The sequence below is a fragment of the Diuraphis noxia genome, unplaced genomic scaffold, assembly GCF_037042655.1.
Source record: "Diuraphis noxia isolate RWA-SAM2 unplaced genomic scaffold, SU_Dnox_SAM2 contig0001, whole genome shotgun sequence".
In the NCBI taxonomy this organism is placed as follows: domain Eukaryota; kingdom Metazoa; phylum Arthropoda; class Insecta; order Hemiptera; family Aphididae; genus Diuraphis; species Diuraphis noxia.
Window position 1 is genome coordinate 61,925,037 of NW_028301711.1, and position 21,687 is coordinate 61,946,723.

The following is a 21,687-nucleotide window of genomic DNA, read 5'->3' on the forward strand; positions in this document are numbered from 1 at the left end:
GCTATTTATAACCATAAATAAAAATAAATATTGGTTCAATACAATTAAATGGATAATAAAAGGGTTAACCTAATAATTATTAAATTAATTCCTGATTGAGTACCTACCTAATTTTTATTAATTTTAAGAAGGAGGTTAGCTTAAAAATAACTTTGGCTACCACTTCAAATATGAGTGACAATATTTTATTGGGCAATTACGTTGTTATACTCACGGTAAAATTTACATTTATTAATTATATTACACCTATAAGTTATAATATACACTAAAATAAAATCCTAGGCTCGAAATTGATACGCACCTCTTGTCATCTTAATTTTTCTCCATAAGGTTAATTTGTCGATAAGAAGATAATTTCACACAGTTTTAAAAATCAGCTACAGATATTTCAGAAGCTGTAATAATAGCAACAGTTTCTTCATTTCTTGGTTTACCCTTGTTTTACTGTTCTAATAGCATTATGATTATAAGATTGAGTATTTAGTTTTGTTCTACGTATATTATGTTAATATTAAATTAGTCAACATTTTGAAAAAATTCTTAAAGATAAATTACATATTTATTTTTAATCATAAATATATATTTTTTACGTATGTAGGTGTGTATCTACTATTATATTATTTCGGTGTCCTAACCCCGCAGTCTTATTTAATAATAAAGTATAATTGATTACAGAGACACCGAAAGTTGGTTTTGTTCATGACAAAATATGTCATGTCTATAAGTAAATTAATAGTTGATTTTTTTTATTTGTTAGTAATCGCGGATACATGGGTGTGTGTTTAAGATTTAAAAATAATTATGTCGAAAGTGTTTTAAAATACATCAGTGGCTCTAATCAATTTGCTGTTCCAATATCTGGGCTGATCTTTCTAGGCCTTGCACTTGCAGTGCACTGCACCACTACCACTGTCTACTGTACGCAAACTTTAAAAGCAATCAATGATATTAAATTTATTATAATAAATTATTAGATACAAATACATTTGCCTAATATATTTATTATTTTAATAATTTATAAACATACCTACTTAATGTTGATGTTGAATAAACTAGTAAAAAGATCAAGAAATATTGTAATGAAACACGAACAAAAAATAAGTTTAGTGGTTAATTACGAAATTATGATCAAATGAAGGTGGTTATCATTAATATCGCCATTTCACGGTATTATAACTATACTAATAATAATATATAGAACTATAAGTTTAAAAAATGTTAACAGGAGCATCGAAAAATTGGAAAACTGCAGTCTGCAAATGTACCTATGAATCTCTTACTCTTTCTTCGGAACTGCATGTGTTAATAATAGTTGATAATTAGGGATCATTATCACTAACACATTATTAAAATAAAATGTATAAAACATTTTTTCTAAACATATACTTAGGTCCTTAGTATAACAGTATTTATTTTATAATATAACCAATAATACATAATCTTATGTTATTCCTACTTATTATTTTTATTGCCAACGCTAACTGGTTCTAATTAGAATACAAATATTATTATTAAACGATTAGGCAACAACTTTACTTCCGTAGTCAGTAGGTATATAATATTTTATTTATAACAGTAAAAACATATTTTTCACATTAAACAAATTGTTATTCATCTAATCATGACTGATTATTGGTATATACCAGGCGCGTAGCCAGGGGGGTGTTACAGGTGTAATAACACCCCCCCCCCCCATCAGCCGTGGTATACTTAATATTTTTTTATCAAGATAAAGATGCATCATAAGCACGAATTATCTTAAATCGTGATTTACACTTATTTATCAAAATGAAGTTTATTAGTTTATATTACGATAGGTAACAATATTGTAAATCACTTAAGCCGGGATCCGGCATTAATTACTATTTTAGACCGTTCTGTTACGTTTTATCCATTACTCGTTTCATGCACGATTTAATAAATCTTTTTATGCAGCGTGTAAGAAAACGTTTACAACTTCTTAATTATTGATTATTTGATTATCATGATGAACTATCGTATACCTACGTAAAGTTATCAATTTTGTGTTTATAATTTTTCAATTTATTTTGAATAAACCCCCCCCCCCTCCCTTAGAAATTTCTAGCTACGCGCCTGGTATATACTATAGGTATACCTAACCTATAGCCATTAAACATTTTAATTTATTTTCACTTTTTCACGTGTTTGTTGAACTTTAGGTCACTAGCTCGTTAATAATTAACGAGTGGTACCTAAGTTGTATTATATTATAATATTTGAAACAACAAAAGTTATTAGTTATACATTTGGCTAGTATTTTTCATTAAATTATCTGTGTAATTGAGTGAATATTATGGAATGAATATTGAGTAGGTTCATAAATAATTAGGTAGAAATGATAAAAATGTCCAATATTTAAATAACAAGAATCGTGCTCGTTCTTTTACAAATAACTGAAAAATTTAATTGATAAATATTAAAGGTGTTTATATACAACCCACAAAAAAATGTTTCTTCTAATTATTTTTAAATGTTAAATCATTGTAGTTAGAAATACGACATCCAATCTAAAAAAACATAATTTATTGAAATATTGGGATAACTAGGATAACCATCACATGATGTCATTGGTTCGGGCTCGGCATAATCGCCTACCTTACGCATATAAAAGTTTGATTTGGATAGACTTATCACATATGTGATTTTATGTGCCAAAGACGATAGAGGTATCAGAAATTTAAATAACATTTGGTTCGTTTAAAATTAAAAATACGATGTGATATTTCCGTGTCGTATACATATTTTAGTTACACGACATATAGCGTGTTGGTTTAGTATGATACATATTTTAAATATATCAAAAATATTTCACACATAAAACATTAATAAAATTCTAGTCCCACTAATATTTTCGGTACCTACATAACAACTTGCCACATGCATAGAGAAAAAGTTAAAAATATATTTAAAAGGTGGGTAATTTGCTGTGTAAAGCGAGTAACATTTACATAATACCTATGTAAGATAGAAAATTAGATACCCTAATGACCGCATGCATGCGTATTTTATTAATTCATCATAAAGTCATAAAGTCATAACTTATTGAATAATGTGAGTCAAAACGTTAAACTTTTAACATTATTATTAGAACTTATCATTCTTTCAAATTAAAGAAAGATATATTTTTTATGCATTGTGTTCCTTTATTTTATTCCACTAAGAATTTTATAGTAATAATAAGGGCCCGGATTTTTATGCAAAAATTATTGTTAAATATGCACATATTTATGCACACAAAAATGCAAAAAAATTCAAAAAAAAATGTATCGTGTATTAAAAACATTTAAAAAAAATTAAAAAATAATTGTCTTTATACTTACGACTAACCTCCCTAAATTATAAACAACATAATACTTAAAAACAAAAAAATGTATCTTTTACCACTTAACCTCTAAGAATATATAATAGTGAAAATTAGATAAATATATCTAATATTGCATATGATAAAAATGCAAAAATATGATTAATTATAATGATGAAATTTGTATGTATATGGCTATGTCACAATAATTTATAATTTATATTATGTAGTCAAAATCGGAATTCATGAGATGTGATGAGAAAAAACCATTCATTCGGACAAAAACTTAATTTGCACTTATTGTTAATTTTCAGATACGGGCTATTGGGACCTAGTGGCTGTGGAAAAACGACTCTATTGAGCTGTATCGTCGGTCGTTTGCATTTAGATTCTGGAGAGATTAAACTCAAAGGCAAACATATATCTGATATTGGATATATGCCACAAGTAATGCCACTAAATCACCTTATCGAGTATTATTTTTAATTATTAATATTACATACCTCCATCTGTGTTTCTAAAGGAATTGGCATTGCATAATGAATTATCCATAAAAGAAACGTTCATGTACTATGGTTACATATTTAATTTGTCAAATGATGTTATCGAAACAAGAGGCCGAGAACTAAAGGAGCTCTTGAAATTGCCATCGTACAGTTTAAGTCTAAAAGAGATTAGGTAAGCAATAGAGAAAGTTTTACAAACTTCGTTCACGATTCGTATTACTAATTTATATTTTCGTGATAAATTTGATTTTTCTTATAAAGTGGTGGTCAACAAAGAAGAGTTTCGCTTGCAGTAGCGATGCTTCACGACCCAAAACTGTTGATTTTAGACGAACCTACAGTTGGCCTGGATCCTTTGATTAGCCAAAGGTAATTGAATCTGCGTTTAATAAAATTAAATATTTAAATTAATATCGAACATAGACGTTAGAAGCACTACTCCCTATAAACTTTTACTTGTTAGTTCTCCGTGGTTGAAACATAATCTTACATAAAAAACAAAAGCTGCATGAGTTCAATGTACAACATTTATTTATAATAATATTATTATATGTAGGTACCAATATATAATAAACAAGTATTATGGATGTGCATTATGCGAGATTAAGAATGAGATGAGAATAAAAACATACACTATTTACGTCATCTATAGATTATACTTTTCTAGATTTATTTTATTATTCTTAGAAGATAACATTTAAATATAATATAGACAGGAAAATGGCAGACGGGGAAGTGACCTATAATATCGGGTGAAACAGATTCAGTGATCCTGTCACGGTAAACATATAGAAAGGAAATTATCTAATCAAATTATTGATAATGATTAATGATATTTTAAAAACATTCGCATCTAACTGGAGTAGTAGAGTCGTATTATACAGTTAAAATATATTTATTATACTAAATGTATTATTAATATCGAGAAGGGAGGGATGCTTTTACTATTTCATTTATTTTATTTTATAGATGGCTCCTTAGTCCCCGTAATGACTAAACTCTAATGACTTTCGCGGTTGTGGGGGTATTTTCAAGGCACATGGCTTATTTTTAATTTCTCTGGTTTCCTGAAATGGGACTCTAGCCCATGGAACTATTCAATCCTAGTTACGCCTATGATATAATCATTACATTATATATATTACATATATTACATAGGTATCTATTACATAATGCATTATGTATATCATATAATAAATTGTATAAATAATGTGAGAGATATATTATAGAAAGTAACTTAGTAGTTTTTTAGAAAGTCAGTTTAAATTATATTTATTTATTATAAATTAAAAATAAAGTTAAAAAAAATATATGTGATTATTTTACATTTTTACCAGTACTAACTGAAATTTGGATTTTTAGTATTTGGGAACTTTTATTGGATTTGACATCAAATGAAGGCAAAACAGTGATAATCACCACGCACTATATCGAAGAAGCAAAACAGTCACAAATGGTGAGACGAGTTTTTATCAACTTTCTTTTGTAAAATGTGCCTATATATAAACAAACATATGTTAATAAATATGTTTTGTTTATAGATCGGTTTGATGAGAAAAGGTACTCTTCTTTCTGAAGCAACGCCAACGGAACTATTAACTTCGTGCAATTGTTCGTATTTGGAGGAAGCATTTTTGAAGATTTGCCAAAACCATGTGGCAAAGACAAACAGCTTCAAAATACCAGTAAAACAAGTACGGAACGATACAGTTTGATTTTTTAAATAATAAACATATCATAAAAAACGATTTTTCCTGTGTGATAAGTAATTATGGCCATATGGGTTTTTATAATCAATGTTTGATACTCGTATATAGGTACCATTGTCATATTTTTCATACAATCCATAAGTCTTAATCCTCAATACCAATAATTCAACATATCGTGTTATGTTCTACTTTATATTTAGTAATTAATATCATAATATAATATTATTTAATAAGCAAATATTATGTTTAAAGTCAATATACTGCTTGGCCTGCATTGTTACGCTCAATATAATATGTTATAAATAAAGGCAGGCTAAGGTATCAAAGGTATCTAAGGTCTACAAAACAAAAATTTAATAATTTGCCAGCTACCTACTAGGAAATATGAGTTTTCCCTAAACTTTTTTATTTTATTAAATTGCATTGTTAAATTATTTCATTTATATACATATACATATGTAATATATTGCTTTTTCTAAGGCAGTATAGCGAAAATAAAATTTCTGTTTAAAGCAGTAAAATTAAGTCAGCAGTCCATTTTACAAATAATAGGAGCTGCATAAAGGTTATTATAATGTTTATTTAATTTAATGTTTCCCTTAAATTAATTTATTTTAATTTTGTTTATAATCGACCATTGAAAGGCGTGTCGCATTGTGTGTCACACTCACAGACTTCTATACTTACTAGATAAGTAACTCTCATAATATTTACATTGTTATCAGTGAAGCTCGCGCCGGGATGACCGCCATCTTTTCGGTTGGCAAAACATTGGTTGGCATTACAAAATGTATAAGGAATAAACGAAATTATAAATTATCTATATAAAATAATTTTTTTTTGTTACAAACAACAAGTCTAGAAATAATAAAATACAATACAACATCAATTAATATTTACCATAAATACATAATATATAATATTGCATACTATTTGCCAACCGAGAAAATGGCGGAACCCGGCTTCAACTAATGCACGGAGTTACTTATCTAGTTATTATAGAAGTCTGTGGTCACACTGCACATAAACTAATATAGTAGTATTTTAATTCAGTTGACGTAGGTATAATAATATTTATATAATCGGTACTTATAACAATATTTATAAGTTATAACTTCACAATATTGTGAACATTTAATATTTATTTTTTATTAAATATTTCGTGTTTATCCTGTAGCCTACAAGAAGGTTTTCTTACGCTCGAGATTTACCCCCACCACCGTTGTTAAACAACACATTATTTACGTTTGGACGTTTCAAAGCTCAGGTGTGTAAAAACATTTACCTGTTGAGAAGAAACATACCGTGAGTATAGTATATGCTATTATAATGTATAATATTATTAATATAAATACAGGGTGATTCACTAAACATGCGACTACCTTTTTTCTTCAATAAAGTAGTATTTAAAAATTTGATTTTTTGAATTTTGAAATAGGTGATCAAATTTTCATACTCTCGAAGGTTTTTGTACTACTTATAGGGAGTGTTCAGGGGGATATACAAATTTCTGTTTTTTAATTTGACGTACCTAAATTTAAATTCGAACAAGTAGTTTTTGAGTTAGGTAATAGGTGTAATGTGATAAAAAGATAGGGGACTATGGGGATGTGAAAATGTTTGTGAAAAATATTAATCCATGAATATAAATGATTTTAAAAATGATTTAAGTATAGTACCTATATACTAGATCCAATATTACATTTATTTTATATTGTTGTAAAATCATTTTTAAGAACTTTACGTTATCCATAATAAAAAATGTACTAACTGAAAAACTACCTACCTAGTCATTTTAATTTGGAATTGGGTACATCAATATTTTTAAAAGAATTATCCACTAAATAATTTACAGTAAAACGAATGGTTTGTAAAAAAGTTTAAATCGTCACAAGACACTCCTTAATTAGAATAAAAGATTTAAGAATCTGAAATCTTGAATACATTTAAAAATTTCAAAAATCAGGATTTGAACAATTTCATTGTTGAAGCAGAAATTAGAATGAGCATGGTCATTGAATCACTATAGTCTATATATAATATTTTTAAACTACTTCATATTTAGTAAAGAAATGAATAAAGATAGTTATAAATAATAAATAAAAAATTGTTTTGTTTTATTATTCCGTTTTTATAGGTTTACTTTATTTGTAATCTTCTTACCGCTGATACAGACAGTATTATTTAACGTCGCTTGTGGCCATGACCCGAAACATTTGACTTTAGGTATATTAAATGATGAGCCTGTGAGTCAAACGGGTACGTGTTCGTTGATGAAGACGAAAAATTGTTTTTTGGACGGAGGTGTGCCGGTCAGTTGCCTGGTATTGGAAAGATTAAAAGAGAAGACTTTTGAATTGGTAATATTTACAAACAAATTATTGTTTATATACTTTAGACGGTTTTTGGTCAATGCTCTTTGCGTGACTTAAATGGAAACACTACAGGTCGTCGGTTGTAATGTCGTGTTCGAAAAGTTAAAAAATTTAGGAATGATAATTTTAATAGATACCATTACGTATCAAAAAACAATAAAAAATTCAAGCTTTACAGTTTTTTCAAATTTTATTTTAAGTAAATACAGTAGATAGTAGAATGCGATTATTACAATGCTGTATATAATACGATATTTTGTATAAAACGATTTTCAGTTATAATGTATCTCACAAGTAGTATATTTTTGTCATCCGGATATTATATTCGATGATTATTATCTGATGCTCAAAGGTGTTATAAGCGCATTCTATTGTATAAAAATAATAAGTAATTTTTCAAAAAATTTAAAAAAGTGGCAGAAGCTTACTTTTCTATACAAAACAATTTCTACATTTTTAGATATCCCATTAATTTTGAATTTTTTTATAACTTATGTACTAAAGTAGGTATGCTTAACCCGAAGACGCAATTACAATACGAAGCTTAGGGTTAGTTTTAAAGCAAAGTTAGTCTTTACTTCGTTAATCATAGGTATTTATAGATAATATAACTTATAATTTAAAATCGCTTAATTGCTTCAATCGGCAATATCTATAAAGAAAATCGTATGTAAATCTTGTCTCGCACATCTACGAATTACATCAGTTATCACTACCGGTTTGTTGCCATTCTAGTAATTATTATTATTCTATAATTGAATAAGTACCTACATATGTGATATGTAAGTACTTACATAACTAATAATAAATCAGACTGAAAAATTATAATAATTAATAATTATTAACATAATAATTTGATTGTCTGCACTCTGATTAATAAAAGGAAATGTCTGTGTGTAAGCAACCATTGTCATGTTTTTCGCACTACTTACACTAATCGCTAACTCATGGATATGTCGACTCACGAAAAAGAAATATTTAATTAATTTATATATTATTTACATGATGGTTAGAGAAAATAAATTATTAATTACAATTGGATTTAATTTTAGACTTTATATTATATTTTGTCAAAAAGCAGTGCAGTTTATATTTAACGGCGTTTAAAAAAGAGTAAATTCACGGGAAGATGAAAAAAAAATAAGATGTCGTTCAAGATCTGTTAATAATTAATAATATCGAAATATAAATAATATTTATAATTGTAAAACCTTTTTCTATTAACATGCATACTAATATAATATTATTTTAATTATTTATGCGTCTAAAAGTGATCGAACGTGTTACTTAAGAATTATTGTACGTATCAGATTTCAGCAATCTGAGATGTCTCGTTGGTGACGATTAAATGACGAACTACGGTGTACGATGCGCTATAATAAAAAAAAAAAAAATAATAAAACTTAATCATAATTATTTGGCGAATAAAAATGTCAACGTCGAGTAACCAGAATTCTGCACACGTATATTCAAGATAAAAATTAAATATCGACACGGTAAATAGCAAAGTAACACTGTAAATTATAATCACATATTATCACAGTTCAATGCCGAAATTTATAATGCAATGGATACCTCTACGTTTGGTTTTTAATATAATTTTACGGGACCTTCGAACACACGACATAATTTGAACTATAATGCATCTCACGCCTGTTCCATATTTTGAAGGTGCCTATACCGTATATTAAAATTTACAAATGTTTATAACTGTCCTAAGCTATATTTGAAATAAATTACGGAAAAATATTTTATTTTATTTTACCTGTATAGTGTATACGAATACGTTAATATTCTTTTATATGAATTTGTAAATCATTATTATAACTTAGAAAAAATAAATACATAATATTAGATTAACCTATAAGCTATTTGGGTGTCTAATTAATATAATATATGTATACCTATATAATATAAAGTATATACACACAAATACACAATCATCTAAAATCTGAATTTTGTAATTTTTATTTTTACTTAAAATATATAATATAATATGTACTTATTATATTTTTAGTCTCGAGATTTTTTACACTGCCTTAGGAATATTCTGTGGAGATACCATTTTACTTTTTTAATATGAATGGTATTATTCACCATATTTGGTGAATCATTTTCCTTGAAATGTTGACGTATCAAAATCAAAATTCTAACGAGTAGTTTTGGAGTTATTTAACTTTGTGCACTATTGTACAAAAGATATAGTTCTATTAACATTTACAACGGGTTTGGAAGACTGGGGCTATGGTAATTTTAAAATGCTAATATTAATCTATCAACATTTATAATTTATAAAAGTATAACTTAAAAGGTAATCTCATTTGAAGTTGAAGTTTACAATGCTACAGGACAATCCTTAGTAGGTAGTAAAAAATCTCAAAAATTTTAAAATATGGTTTTGGCTCTCGGGCAGGTATAATAAAAAAATTTAAATTATAAAAATTATCGATAAAATTGAAAAATTAAAATATAAAATAATTTGAATAATTGAAAAAATGAGTATGCTTGTCGAATCAGACAGTAGTATTAAGTTATTCTTTTTTTCAAATTTTAGGTTGAATATTCTAATTCGGATGACGGTCAGTATGCTGTGTCAGAAAACAAAGTCTGGGGATTTCTTCATTTTTCGAAAAACTTCAGTAGCAATTTGGCGACCCGTTTTAATGAAGGGGGAGACATCACCGACAACAACATATTTGACTTAGGATCGATCCAAGCATGGATTGACAATACAAGTAAGAACGTAAAATATATATTTAATATAATATAACTGTTGTCTATTATGGCACCCAAATGGGTAGTAGTGATGCAACTGAGTGAAATTACATTACACTCAGTGCTCTAATTGGGGGGAGGGGGTGCAGGAGGACGGAGCTCTCCTACTATTTTTATTTCTTTTGTGTACCTACCCCTACTATTTTTTTTACTTAGACGGGGAGACGGTACAAACTAATTTCTGAAATAATTTTTATTAAAATATGGATTTTTAATTGATGTCAATTATATAAAAATTCTATTATTTGTCATATTATAGTTTAATATTTTATAATATCTTTTCTACGCAATTTAAGATATACGGTTTAATATCTACAACCATGCTTTTCTGCGGTCCACAGATATTATAGTGTGTGATATTACCATAGGCGTGTCTATGGGGGAGGCAGGGTGGGCATCAGCATCCCAGTGACTTGATTCTTGGCCTCTTGGCGTATAATCTACCGTGGTTGAAACACAGACTTCTATATAGTTAGTAGTGCTATATATAATTGCTATACATAAAAAAAAATTGTGATTGATTGTGCACTTGGAACGCAGTTTTTAAATCGTTGAATTGAGCTCCTCTACTTAATTTTTCCCAATTAGAGCACTGATTACACTTCAGGTGTCACAAATACGCTCATGTAAATAATAATGATTAGTTTTTACGGATTATAGTGATTTATTTTAATGTTTAATCACTAAGGCGCATGGAAGCTGTAGGCAAACTATTTTGTTTTTTATACTTTTTTAATAGACTCTAGTAGTTATTGTTAGAATTTGATGAAAAATTGGATATAAGATTATATGTTAGTTAAAAAAAAAATTCAATAACTGCCTACTTAAGATAAATAATGATAAAATTAATACAATATCATGAATAACAGGAATTAGAGAATTGCGCCCCTCTTCATCCTACCATACTGCATAGTAATAAAATTATATATAACCACATCTACGGGACTAGGATCTAGTCAATAGGTAAAAATATAGTTTTGGTATTATATACATTTACTATATTCACCATTTATATAGAATATACGGAGCATAAGAACCAACCATCAAAAGCTGGTCGTCTAGATATCTATTCAACATTTTATAATATTTAGACGTATTGTATATAATATATTGTGACGTATTGTATGTACTTACAGTTTTTAAGAATCTTAGCTATAGTTTATATTTAACATAATCCGTTCGGAGAGCTCACACATATTAATGATCAGTCACTACACACATACAGCACTCACGATAAACAAAGAATACCTATTGACTAAATCATACCCATAAAAAATGGTTCACTTTCGACAGTCTTAAATAATTCTTTATTCTGGGAACTTATTTTATTATAAATTAAGTACATGACTAAAAACCATTGTAATCATTAATATTAACAAATATAATACCTATATCGAAGTTAATTCAAAGTTGTTTACTAACCTGTTCGTCCTACCTCCTTCGAAACATTTTCCCAGGCAAGTTGGACCTTATCTCTATTGCTGTGATCCTTGTTTTTGTAATCGTACAAACAGTCGTATCCTTCGATTGCTTCTATTAATTTTAAATTTAAATCTCGATCTCCTTTCGACATCGTATTTAAATATTAACAATAAAGATATATAAAATCAATTAATATAGAACTAAAAAAGCATGTATATTGTATTAATTTAATTAATTTAATGTTTCACAATCACTAAAGTCAACTCAAGACACTACTACTCCGAACGACGTACATTGTGCTTTTAAAATAGTAATATGGCAGATCGTCACAAACGATATTTTGTATAAAAAAAAAAAAAAAAAAACAAAGATAATATATGTCAAAACATCGATAACGTTTCTATTTATGGGATTTATGTTTTTATTATTTGGATTTTTATAAAAACATTATTCAATTAGTACGATAAATTATATTTACTATTGTTATTATGCTGTATATATACTAAAATATGATAAATATAACATAAATAACATGAAATGTACTTACAAAATTTATAATTATATAATATAAATTATACATATGTATATTATATTATTACTATTTATTTATAAATTATACAAAACTTTATTGTTGAAACCAAAATTACAAGTTTCATGAAACCGCGGTTGCGTAACTATGAGAAATGTTTGTTTCATGAAACTCGGTGTACGTATCTATTTGATTCTCAATTAAATGGTTTCATGAAACTAAAGTTTCACATTTCATGAAATTAGTTTCTTAAAACTAGTTTCTTCAGTGTGCAGGCTGCCTAAGATTGTTGAAAGCGAACCATTTTAAAGGAGTAGGACTCTGGCAATATTTTATATCCATTGAGTGCATGACTATAAATGTCCCGAAAAGCGGAAGCAAAATTCACTCAGTTCTAAAAGCCCGATTTAAATTGTGTGTGTATTCTTTATTCTCTTTTTTAGGTTCTATTAGAAATGGTTTTTCTTTTTTTTTGTATTGCTTACTTAGTATAATACCAAAATTTTTTTTTCAAAAGTCACTTTTACTTTGTAAATGTATTTCTTACAAAACACAGTAAAGAATAATAAACAAATTAAAATATTTTTTTCAAAAATAAAATGTGAAGTGTAGGTACCAACTTTTTTCTTCTGTTCCTTAGTTTAAACTTCAAATATACGAAAGACAACCCATTTTCAACAGCCTTAATAATACTGCGGAATCACTACAATAAAGAATATCCCATCAATAGTACTTTTTATTTTTCAGATAAGTATATGTACGATATGATAAAAAGAGACATTTTTGACAGCTACACAGACGTAATTGATAGTCTTTTCAACAAGTGTAATATATCAGAAAGAATCGGTAATACGCCAATCCGGGTAAGTGGACTGCTACAGCTATATGCCTATATCTATATAGTTTTCTATTTTTAATTTAATGATATTTTTCTAAAATGTATCAAATGAATTCCGAGTAATATCTAAAAATTAGACATCTGATAATGTGCTACAAACCACCACAATACTTATAATGTTAATCACCTATAAACTACAATAATATCATTTCATAGTTACATAATTCCGATGACAATTAATAAATAATGTAGGTAATCGATAATGTTGACGACATTGTTATACATTTTATAGTTTTGTATAGACGTAAGCATACATATATTATAAATGCATAATGATTTTCGAGGGCAGATTAATGAATAATAATATTAAATAGTTATATACCTTAGGTATACATTTATGCATTATTTATTTTTTACATAGGTAACATTATTGTCTTCAACGAGTTTATTTTATATTATCTTCGTAGATTTATTATGATTAGTACGCTGTGCATCTATATTGCCAACTTAAGATGTGGGCACCTCGCCAGTAAAATAATGATTCAAATAATAGTTAATACTATTCAAAAATTATAGTAAAAAGATGGACAAGAAGGTACCACTCTGGTGCCTGCAGCTATTCAGTAATTGTCGAAAATATCATTGTAATGGATGAGTTATATTTGAATTTAATGACAAAAATAATTTTTGGTGGAGACGTGCCATCTTAGCATATTTGTTGAAGAAATAAATTTAATAATTTTAAAAAAAAAATCAAAATAATTATAATAATAGCTTATGTTTCTGTGAACTTTTTTGTATGGATTTAGAAAATAGAATTTTCTGGTCGTCTGGCCAACACATTTTTAATCGAATAATATAATATCGAAAATTTAAAGGGTCAAAATGTTATGTAATCGAAGTATGTTTTAGTCAAAAAATATATATTTTGAGTTAAATATTTTTTTTTTTAAAACATTAAAGTAAATAATTAAAAATTAACTAAAATAGATATTATATTATGCAAAAAGTTGTAGGTAGTAAAATATTAAAATAATTGGTAGGTATAGATACTAGTATTACTTGTAAGTATTAGTATAAATAATATAATATAATAAGTAATTAAAATTTTAAATTTTGAGCTATTCCCCTAAAATAATCTAATAAATCATAACCTGGATCAGCTAATAACACGTATCGTAATTTAAAACACGACGGGGAGGACTAACAGCTTTAATCTTGGCTTGCAGACCAGAAAAATGCCAGAAATATTGCTGGCATTATCGAAAGATTGTCCTCTTAAGTTACAAATGTTCAAATTAAAACTTTCAATTGTCGAAAGAACAACTCCAGCCATTTGTTCAGCTTTATGGCCAACATTATCTAAGAAGCATAAAAATCGTTCCACTGGTTTTCTATTTTCATCAACATATCGTATACTTAATGAGAATTGATTAATATGACTAATGTCTGGAGTTGAATCTACACCGATAGAGAAATATTTTTCATTCTTAATTTCTTGTATAATTATGTTCTTTACCATGTTTGACATAATAATAAACTGTTCATTTGTATGATACGAAATATATGAAACTTTTCCCTTTCCTGAACTACCATATTTTTTTAAATGCTCAGATAGAAATGGATCAAATTCGGAAATTAGTTCAAGTCCCATCAAAAAATTGCCATTATGGGGACTACTTATGTTAAAGTCGTGACCACGGAATGGTAATCCTCTACAAGATAGTGATTTTACTACGGCTACAACTCTTTTCAAAACATTTATCCAATATGTTCTCTCATTTTCAATCTGTTGAATCAATTGTTGATTAATAACATTTTTACTCTTTCCACGGTCGTTCATAAGTAACATATTTGATCGATGCTTTGGTGAGTTATAATACTCTTTAATACGTTGTTCTGATTTTTCCCAATTTGAAAAACCTTTTGAAGCAAACACAGATATTCCACCAAACAACAAACATGGAACGCAAAAAACTGCTTCTTTACTTTCAGAGTACACCAGATAGTGACGCTTTATTTTTTCACCATTTTTCAGAGTAGTCTGTAGATAACTTGTACTAAAATATCTAAATAAAGCAGTTTGCAGTTAATAATTTAATATTTTTCAATTATGTAATTATGTATCTATAAACAATAAACATGCCTATAATATGTGTTAGCAACTCCTCGATACAATTTTTATATGACCTCTTAGAATTTGAGATATTTAAACTGTCTATATCTTGTGAATATCCATTAATAGATATGTAGTCTCTGGTATGGTCATTGATTATCTAAAAAGCAGGATCAGGTCTATAATATATTTTATATTTTTAAATTTTAAACTTTTGGCAAAAAAAAATTATATTAATTATAAAAGAACAAGCCCAGTAATATAATTATTCCTGTCTTCATAAGGTGCTCCACCATCTGCCAATCGAACAGAATTATCTAATGAAATTAATTATATTTACATGGTAATAAATAATAATTTGAAAAGTTAAAGTAATTTAAAATTTACCTTCTGATGTGTTTGTGCACAAACAAGAAACTTCTGTTTATGTCTGTTGGTTATAGATAGTATTTTCTTTAGTGTTTATCGATACAATTGACATCAAGTCTTCTGATGTGTTAATCTGGTTATTTTAGTAATGTACTTCATAAAAATAATCAATGTCATAAAAAAATTTTAAATAAAAAAACTAAATGTAGTTAAGGCAGTTATACAATTTCCATGATGAATTAAGTTTTTTTTTAACTTCAAGCTATAAAATAATGTAAAAAATAATTTAACAATCATTACTTTGACGTTTAGCTTTAAACAAATTTTCAATATTTCTACATCATCAATGCCCAAACGGCTCCCGTCTATTGTTTATTTTCCCCAAACGGCTCCCATCAAAAAAGGTTTTACGAACAGGTCAATACCCAAACGGCTTCCGTCGAAAAAGGTTTTATGAACAGGTCAATTCCCAAACGGCTCCCGTCGAAAAAAGGGGTAGAACACGATTTTACAGGTAAAATTAAAGCATTTTTATTACTCCAAATATTGAGTTCAGAAAAGAAAACCCAATCCAATGTAACAATATTGTAAAAAATTTACATTTAATGTTAATTTTATCGTTTTCTGCAATAGTAAAGTTTTCTAAATATTTTGACTAGCATTTACCTAATTAGTCATTTTCAACTTTCAATTTATTAGCTTTTTTTCCTATAAATGTCAATGCAATTATATTCATTGAGTTAAAAAGCTTGGAAATATGATAGAAGGTCATCACACATTAGTTTAAAAATATTGAAAATACAAAGTCAAGTTTTTTGTATCAGCATGTTAGGTTCAAATATTGCAAAAATTTTCAAATTTTCAAATTTACAAATTAAAAATGTACAGTTAACATGTTGAATTTTTATAGCTAATTATTGAGCATTTCAAGCAAAGTTCTACGTAAGTAGATCATTCTTTAACCAATATTAAATTCTAAAAACATATAAATACAGCTTTTTTACAATTTCAAGTTCGTATTTGGGAGTAGGTATTCATGGGTACCTGAAACTTAAGATTAGGTATATTGCTATTATTATTATAATTATATGATGGCATTTTCAAATTTTTCGACAACAATTAATTTAACCTACTGTAGCACAATTACGTCTATAAATAAAATAAATTAATATTATCATAATAATATCATGAAATATAGCTACTTAGTAAATAGTAATCTTACTGAGTGCTAAATCGTCTTCACTAAGAATTGTTTTACGCACGTTTACATATTGTAATGATTTTATATCATTGGACTGTTCAAATTTAACACACCCATTGCACTGTTAACCTTATGTGTAGCAGAATAGTAGAGCGTTAGTTAAAATATATTAAATTTTTTAAATTAACTTGTTTAATATAAAAATTAGAAACAATTATTTATGTAAGAATCATCGATTTTATTTATTCTTTTTTAATTGCAGTTTGTGTATATTTTTAATAAAGAAAAAAAAATATTGATTTTGATCTCTAAGAAAACTTTTTACAATTTGTATTGGTATTAATAATCAATTTCAAGCCCTGCCTATAGCATGTCTGTTTTTTCGTGTATCATGACTTAGGTGAACTATATTTAGCTATAAAACTAAGTTGTTCTGTTAGCAGTCATTTCATTATACCTAGTACCTATACTATCTTGTAACAATATCTAAAATAATGAACATGTTTTGTTTAGATTCTCGATCCTGTTTATGGTAACAAAAATCCAACTTTTATACATTACGCTTCGCCAGCAATAATAGCACTGTAAGTATAACCATTTTCCATTGGTAAGCGTCCAGCGCCCAGGTGCAGCAGATCATTTGCTTTTGCTGTCCCTGGTCGATTTAGCTTCAAAATTATAAAATTAACAAGGTTTTTACTACAAAAAAATTATTAAAAATAATACATTATTTTATGTCTATAGTGATAAATAAAATAGTTAATAACTCAAACTACGATAGAATCTTCGTTCGGGGTTATTCTTATGATCAAATACAAGATAATCAAAATAATTTTTGTTATCATACCTATACGAAATCAATCAAATCATTACACATTATACTTGATCTCTTGACTCTCAGCATGTCTACATCACATTAGCTTACCCAACTTTACTATTAAGTGTCATCGTGGATTTTTAAGGGAAACGGACAACAGATTTTTTAACGATGAACAAAAATAGACATTTACCAGCCAGAATCAACACATCATAATTATTCATTTACGATTGATAAAATGTTATTTAATTTCGTTATTAGGTTAATCAAACAAATAAACAATATAACATTTACAATATGTACCTATAATCATTTATAACCGAATAAGTATGAAACATATATTATGATTGTATCAGTTACTAGAATCTATCATATCAGTTTACCACCAAATTATTATTTTTTCTTAAGGGAATGAGCAACTGCCTCTCATGCTCACTGAATTTCACGCCACAGTAGAGCATGGAAAAATATATAAGCACTTTATATAGAAACTAAAAGATATGTTATTGTTTTATCATTAAGTAAGTAACTAAGTGTAGGTTAATAAAGTAGCTTATAAAACTATTCATTATTAAATTAAATATATGTATACCGTGAAATTCATATTGTCAATAATTCATAATGATTTAAAAGTTATAATATTACCTACCTATTTGTCTTTGGACAATGAGAAAGGTGAGAAATATAATCAGGTACCTAAGAATATTTGATGCACTTGACTATAAATTTTGTGCACTCCTATGCTTACCTTTATAATGTAATAATTTTATGTACTTTATATATTTTGATAACATAGGTTTAAGTAGTATAATAATTAACAATTATGTTTTATTTTTTATTTTTTATTTTTTATTTTAAAGATGTGCATTTTACCTACCTGCAATCTACACTGGATCTACAATTATTTCTGAAAAAGAAGGAGGGGTTATTGAGAGAGTAGTCTTATCAGGTATTGTTGAATGAATTTAAATTATAGATATTATTAATTTATGAAGGCGGAGTAGATTGGTAGGCTAACATGGATTATAAGGTCAAGTCTATGAAATGAGGTTTATATACTGCAACTATATTCAATAATTAATTTTTTTTTGTTTTCAACTTGAAATTATAATCCCAAAAACTAATAAAATTGTTCTTAATTTTACGCGGCAATAATGTTTCGCCAAAATCAAAAAAACCCAAGTGTTTATAGTTATTTTCAAGGCTGGGCAAGTGAATGATTTTTTTTTAACTCAGTTAAGTTAAAAATTTTTGTTCAATTAAATTATAAGTTAAGTTAATATATTTTTTAATACATCAATTAAGTTTAAAGTTAAGTTAACAAATTTTATTAACTTAACTTCACTTCAATTAATAAGTTAAGTAAGTAAAAAAAATCATTGAACATTTTTTAAAATAAGTGAAAATCACTTATATAGTAGGTAATATAATTTATATACGTAATTAATATGAGATATATAATTTAAAAACTGTTGTAGGGCTGTATCATTTTATAACTCTATTTAATATTTATACTTCACTTTGGAGTCTTGGTTGATTTATATTTTAATTTAAATGTGCTTACTTTATTGTTTAACCTTAACAATTCAAAAATAAATAACTCAAACATTTAAAAATAAGCTATAAAAAAATCTAGTACTTTTCTGCTGGTTTATTCAAAGTATTTATTAAATTTCAATAACAAAGTAATTTCAAAATAATTTTGATCTGCCATTGAACTTCTTCTTTTGTTGAGCAACTACTGTCTTCCAGCACTAAAGAGTCGCTCAACGTGTGCAGAAGAAGGGACGGCAGTGTTGTATTTTATAAATACTTCTTTAAGGGGATTTGGTAAATCTAAAGGAGATTTAATATTTTTATTAGACAAATAATTGTCAACAAGAAGTTTTAGGAATGATAACTATATTATGAACTATGAATATACAAATATACAATTGTACAAATATATAGGTAATACACCATTATTTATAGGTAGGTACTACTAGGTAGGTATTTTTGTAATAAAATGGTCACAATTCATGATAATCGACAATCATTAAAATTATAAAATATTATATTAATAAATATTAAGTAATAGTAATAATAATAATAATAATAATAATTAATGAGTACCTAACAAGCCTAGTATTATTAAACGTGACTTCGTGAGCTCGTAGCTATTGATATATCTTATATAATATCAGGTCATACGGGCGACTAAATGTCTCATTGTTATATCTATATTATTATAAATTAATATTATTTATTTTATTATTACATACTTAATTAATATAACATATTAGTTGTTATTTATAAAAATAATTACGAAAATATATTCTTTTTTTCCAACAATATTTTCTAATATTCTACGAATTTTAAATCAAAGAACCGTTATAGACTAAAATATATTCTAGATAAAACGAAAATTCAAAATTAACTTAATTGGTAATATTAAAAAAGTAGAAATTGATCTTAAGTTAACGTAGATAAAAATAAGTTAAGTTAATTAAAACAGCGAACTAGTAAGTTAAGTTAATAAGTTAAAATTAGCTTAACTTTCAACTTATTAACTCGTTAATGTCCAGCCTTGGTTACTTTTAACTTGTTGAGATAAGTAGCTAATTAATATTTTAAGCTCTTTACCTACTTCACTATAATATATCAACATTATAGTTCACATTATTGTAAATTTAACGAGTTAGGTATTTTATACTAGATTACAATTAGTTGCTTAGAAACGTTTTATTTTTAGAGGACGAGATAATTAATAGATAATAATTTTGTATGAGTGATGAAAAAATACACCTACTAATTTTTATAAACTTACGTTTTAACCGACTCGACTTGAACATTTTTTTTTTAAACTTACCTAGCCTTTCCCAATTTCGCATGCTCTCATATTGGTTATCATTAGTTATTAATCATTTTATAATATGTAAATAAGTTACGGGCAATGTGTATTAGCACATGGACCGGCTAATGTGGTCCTGCCCGGGTAATGTGAACCACATTTTTTATTTTTTTTCCAACTTATTATATTGACTGAATTAAAACAATAATTAAATTTATGTATCATATTAATATTACGAATGTTTTGACGGAATATCAAAAAAAAAGTTAGTTGACAATATCGATTATTGTTAATTATTTATCGTTGACTGATTTTGTCAAGAAAATAAACAATGTTATGTGTTGAAGTTAGCCCTCCCCCACTTTATAAGACATTTTCAAAATTTTTGTAACCTTATTTTCTCAATTTGTAACCATTTGTAACTAAGTTTTTAGAATTTGTAAACTCATATCTTTCAAGCAACGGGTAATTTCTCAATGAGGGGTTAACCTCACGCAGCCCCATTGCCCCAGCAATCATTCAAAACATTTCGTAACTTATAAAACTCAATTTGTAACTATTTGTAACCAACTTTTTAGAATTTGTAATCGCATCATTTTTTTACCATTAATTTCAAATTTCAATTTTTTTAATGTTTTTCTATAAATGTCAATAAAATTTTATTTGTTGGGTCAAAAAGCGTGAAAATGTAATACAATGCCCCTGATATATTGTTACAATAACAGTTGAAAAATATTAAAAATTCATTTGCACAAATTTATTTTTATAAGTATTTAAAGTTTGAAATTTCACTACATTTATCAAGTTTAAAATTTTTTAATTATTTTGTAATTAATGATATCCCAACAAAAACACTACGTCAACTCCGTGTAAAAAAA

At 26.9% G+C, this 21,687-nt stretch overlaps 1 protein-coding gene across 3 annotated transcripts in view; it reads left to right on the top strand.

Moving 5' to 3' along the window:
• The window catches only part of LOC107170059 (ABC transporter G family member 20-like), a 68,088-nt gene that overhangs the window by 40,295 nt on the left and 6,106 nt on the right, over positions 1-21,687 (top strand). For all 3 annotated transcript variants that reach the window (XM_089216221.1, XM_015520067.2, XM_015520068.2), the window contains exons 2-12: positions 3,637-3,769; positions 3,846-4,000; positions 4,090-4,197; positions 5,191-5,284; positions 5,370-5,522; positions 6,715-6,842; positions 7,675-7,897; positions 10,467-10,647; positions 13,386-13,501; positions 17,676-17,746; positions 18,840-18,928. In XM_089216221.1, the coding sequence (XP_089072347.1) occupies positions 3,637-3,769; positions 3,846-4,000; positions 4,090-4,197; positions 5,191-5,284; positions 5,370-5,522; positions 6,715-6,842; positions 7,675-7,897; positions 10,467-10,647; positions 13,386-13,501; positions 17,676-17,746; positions 18,840-18,928 (1,451 nt within the window). The remainder of the gene's footprint in view (positions 1-3,636; positions 3,770-3,845; positions 4,001-4,089; positions 4,198-5,190; positions 5,285-5,369; positions 5,523-6,714; positions 6,843-7,674; positions 7,898-10,466; positions 10,648-13,385; positions 13,502-17,675; positions 17,747-18,839; positions 18,929-21,687) is intronic.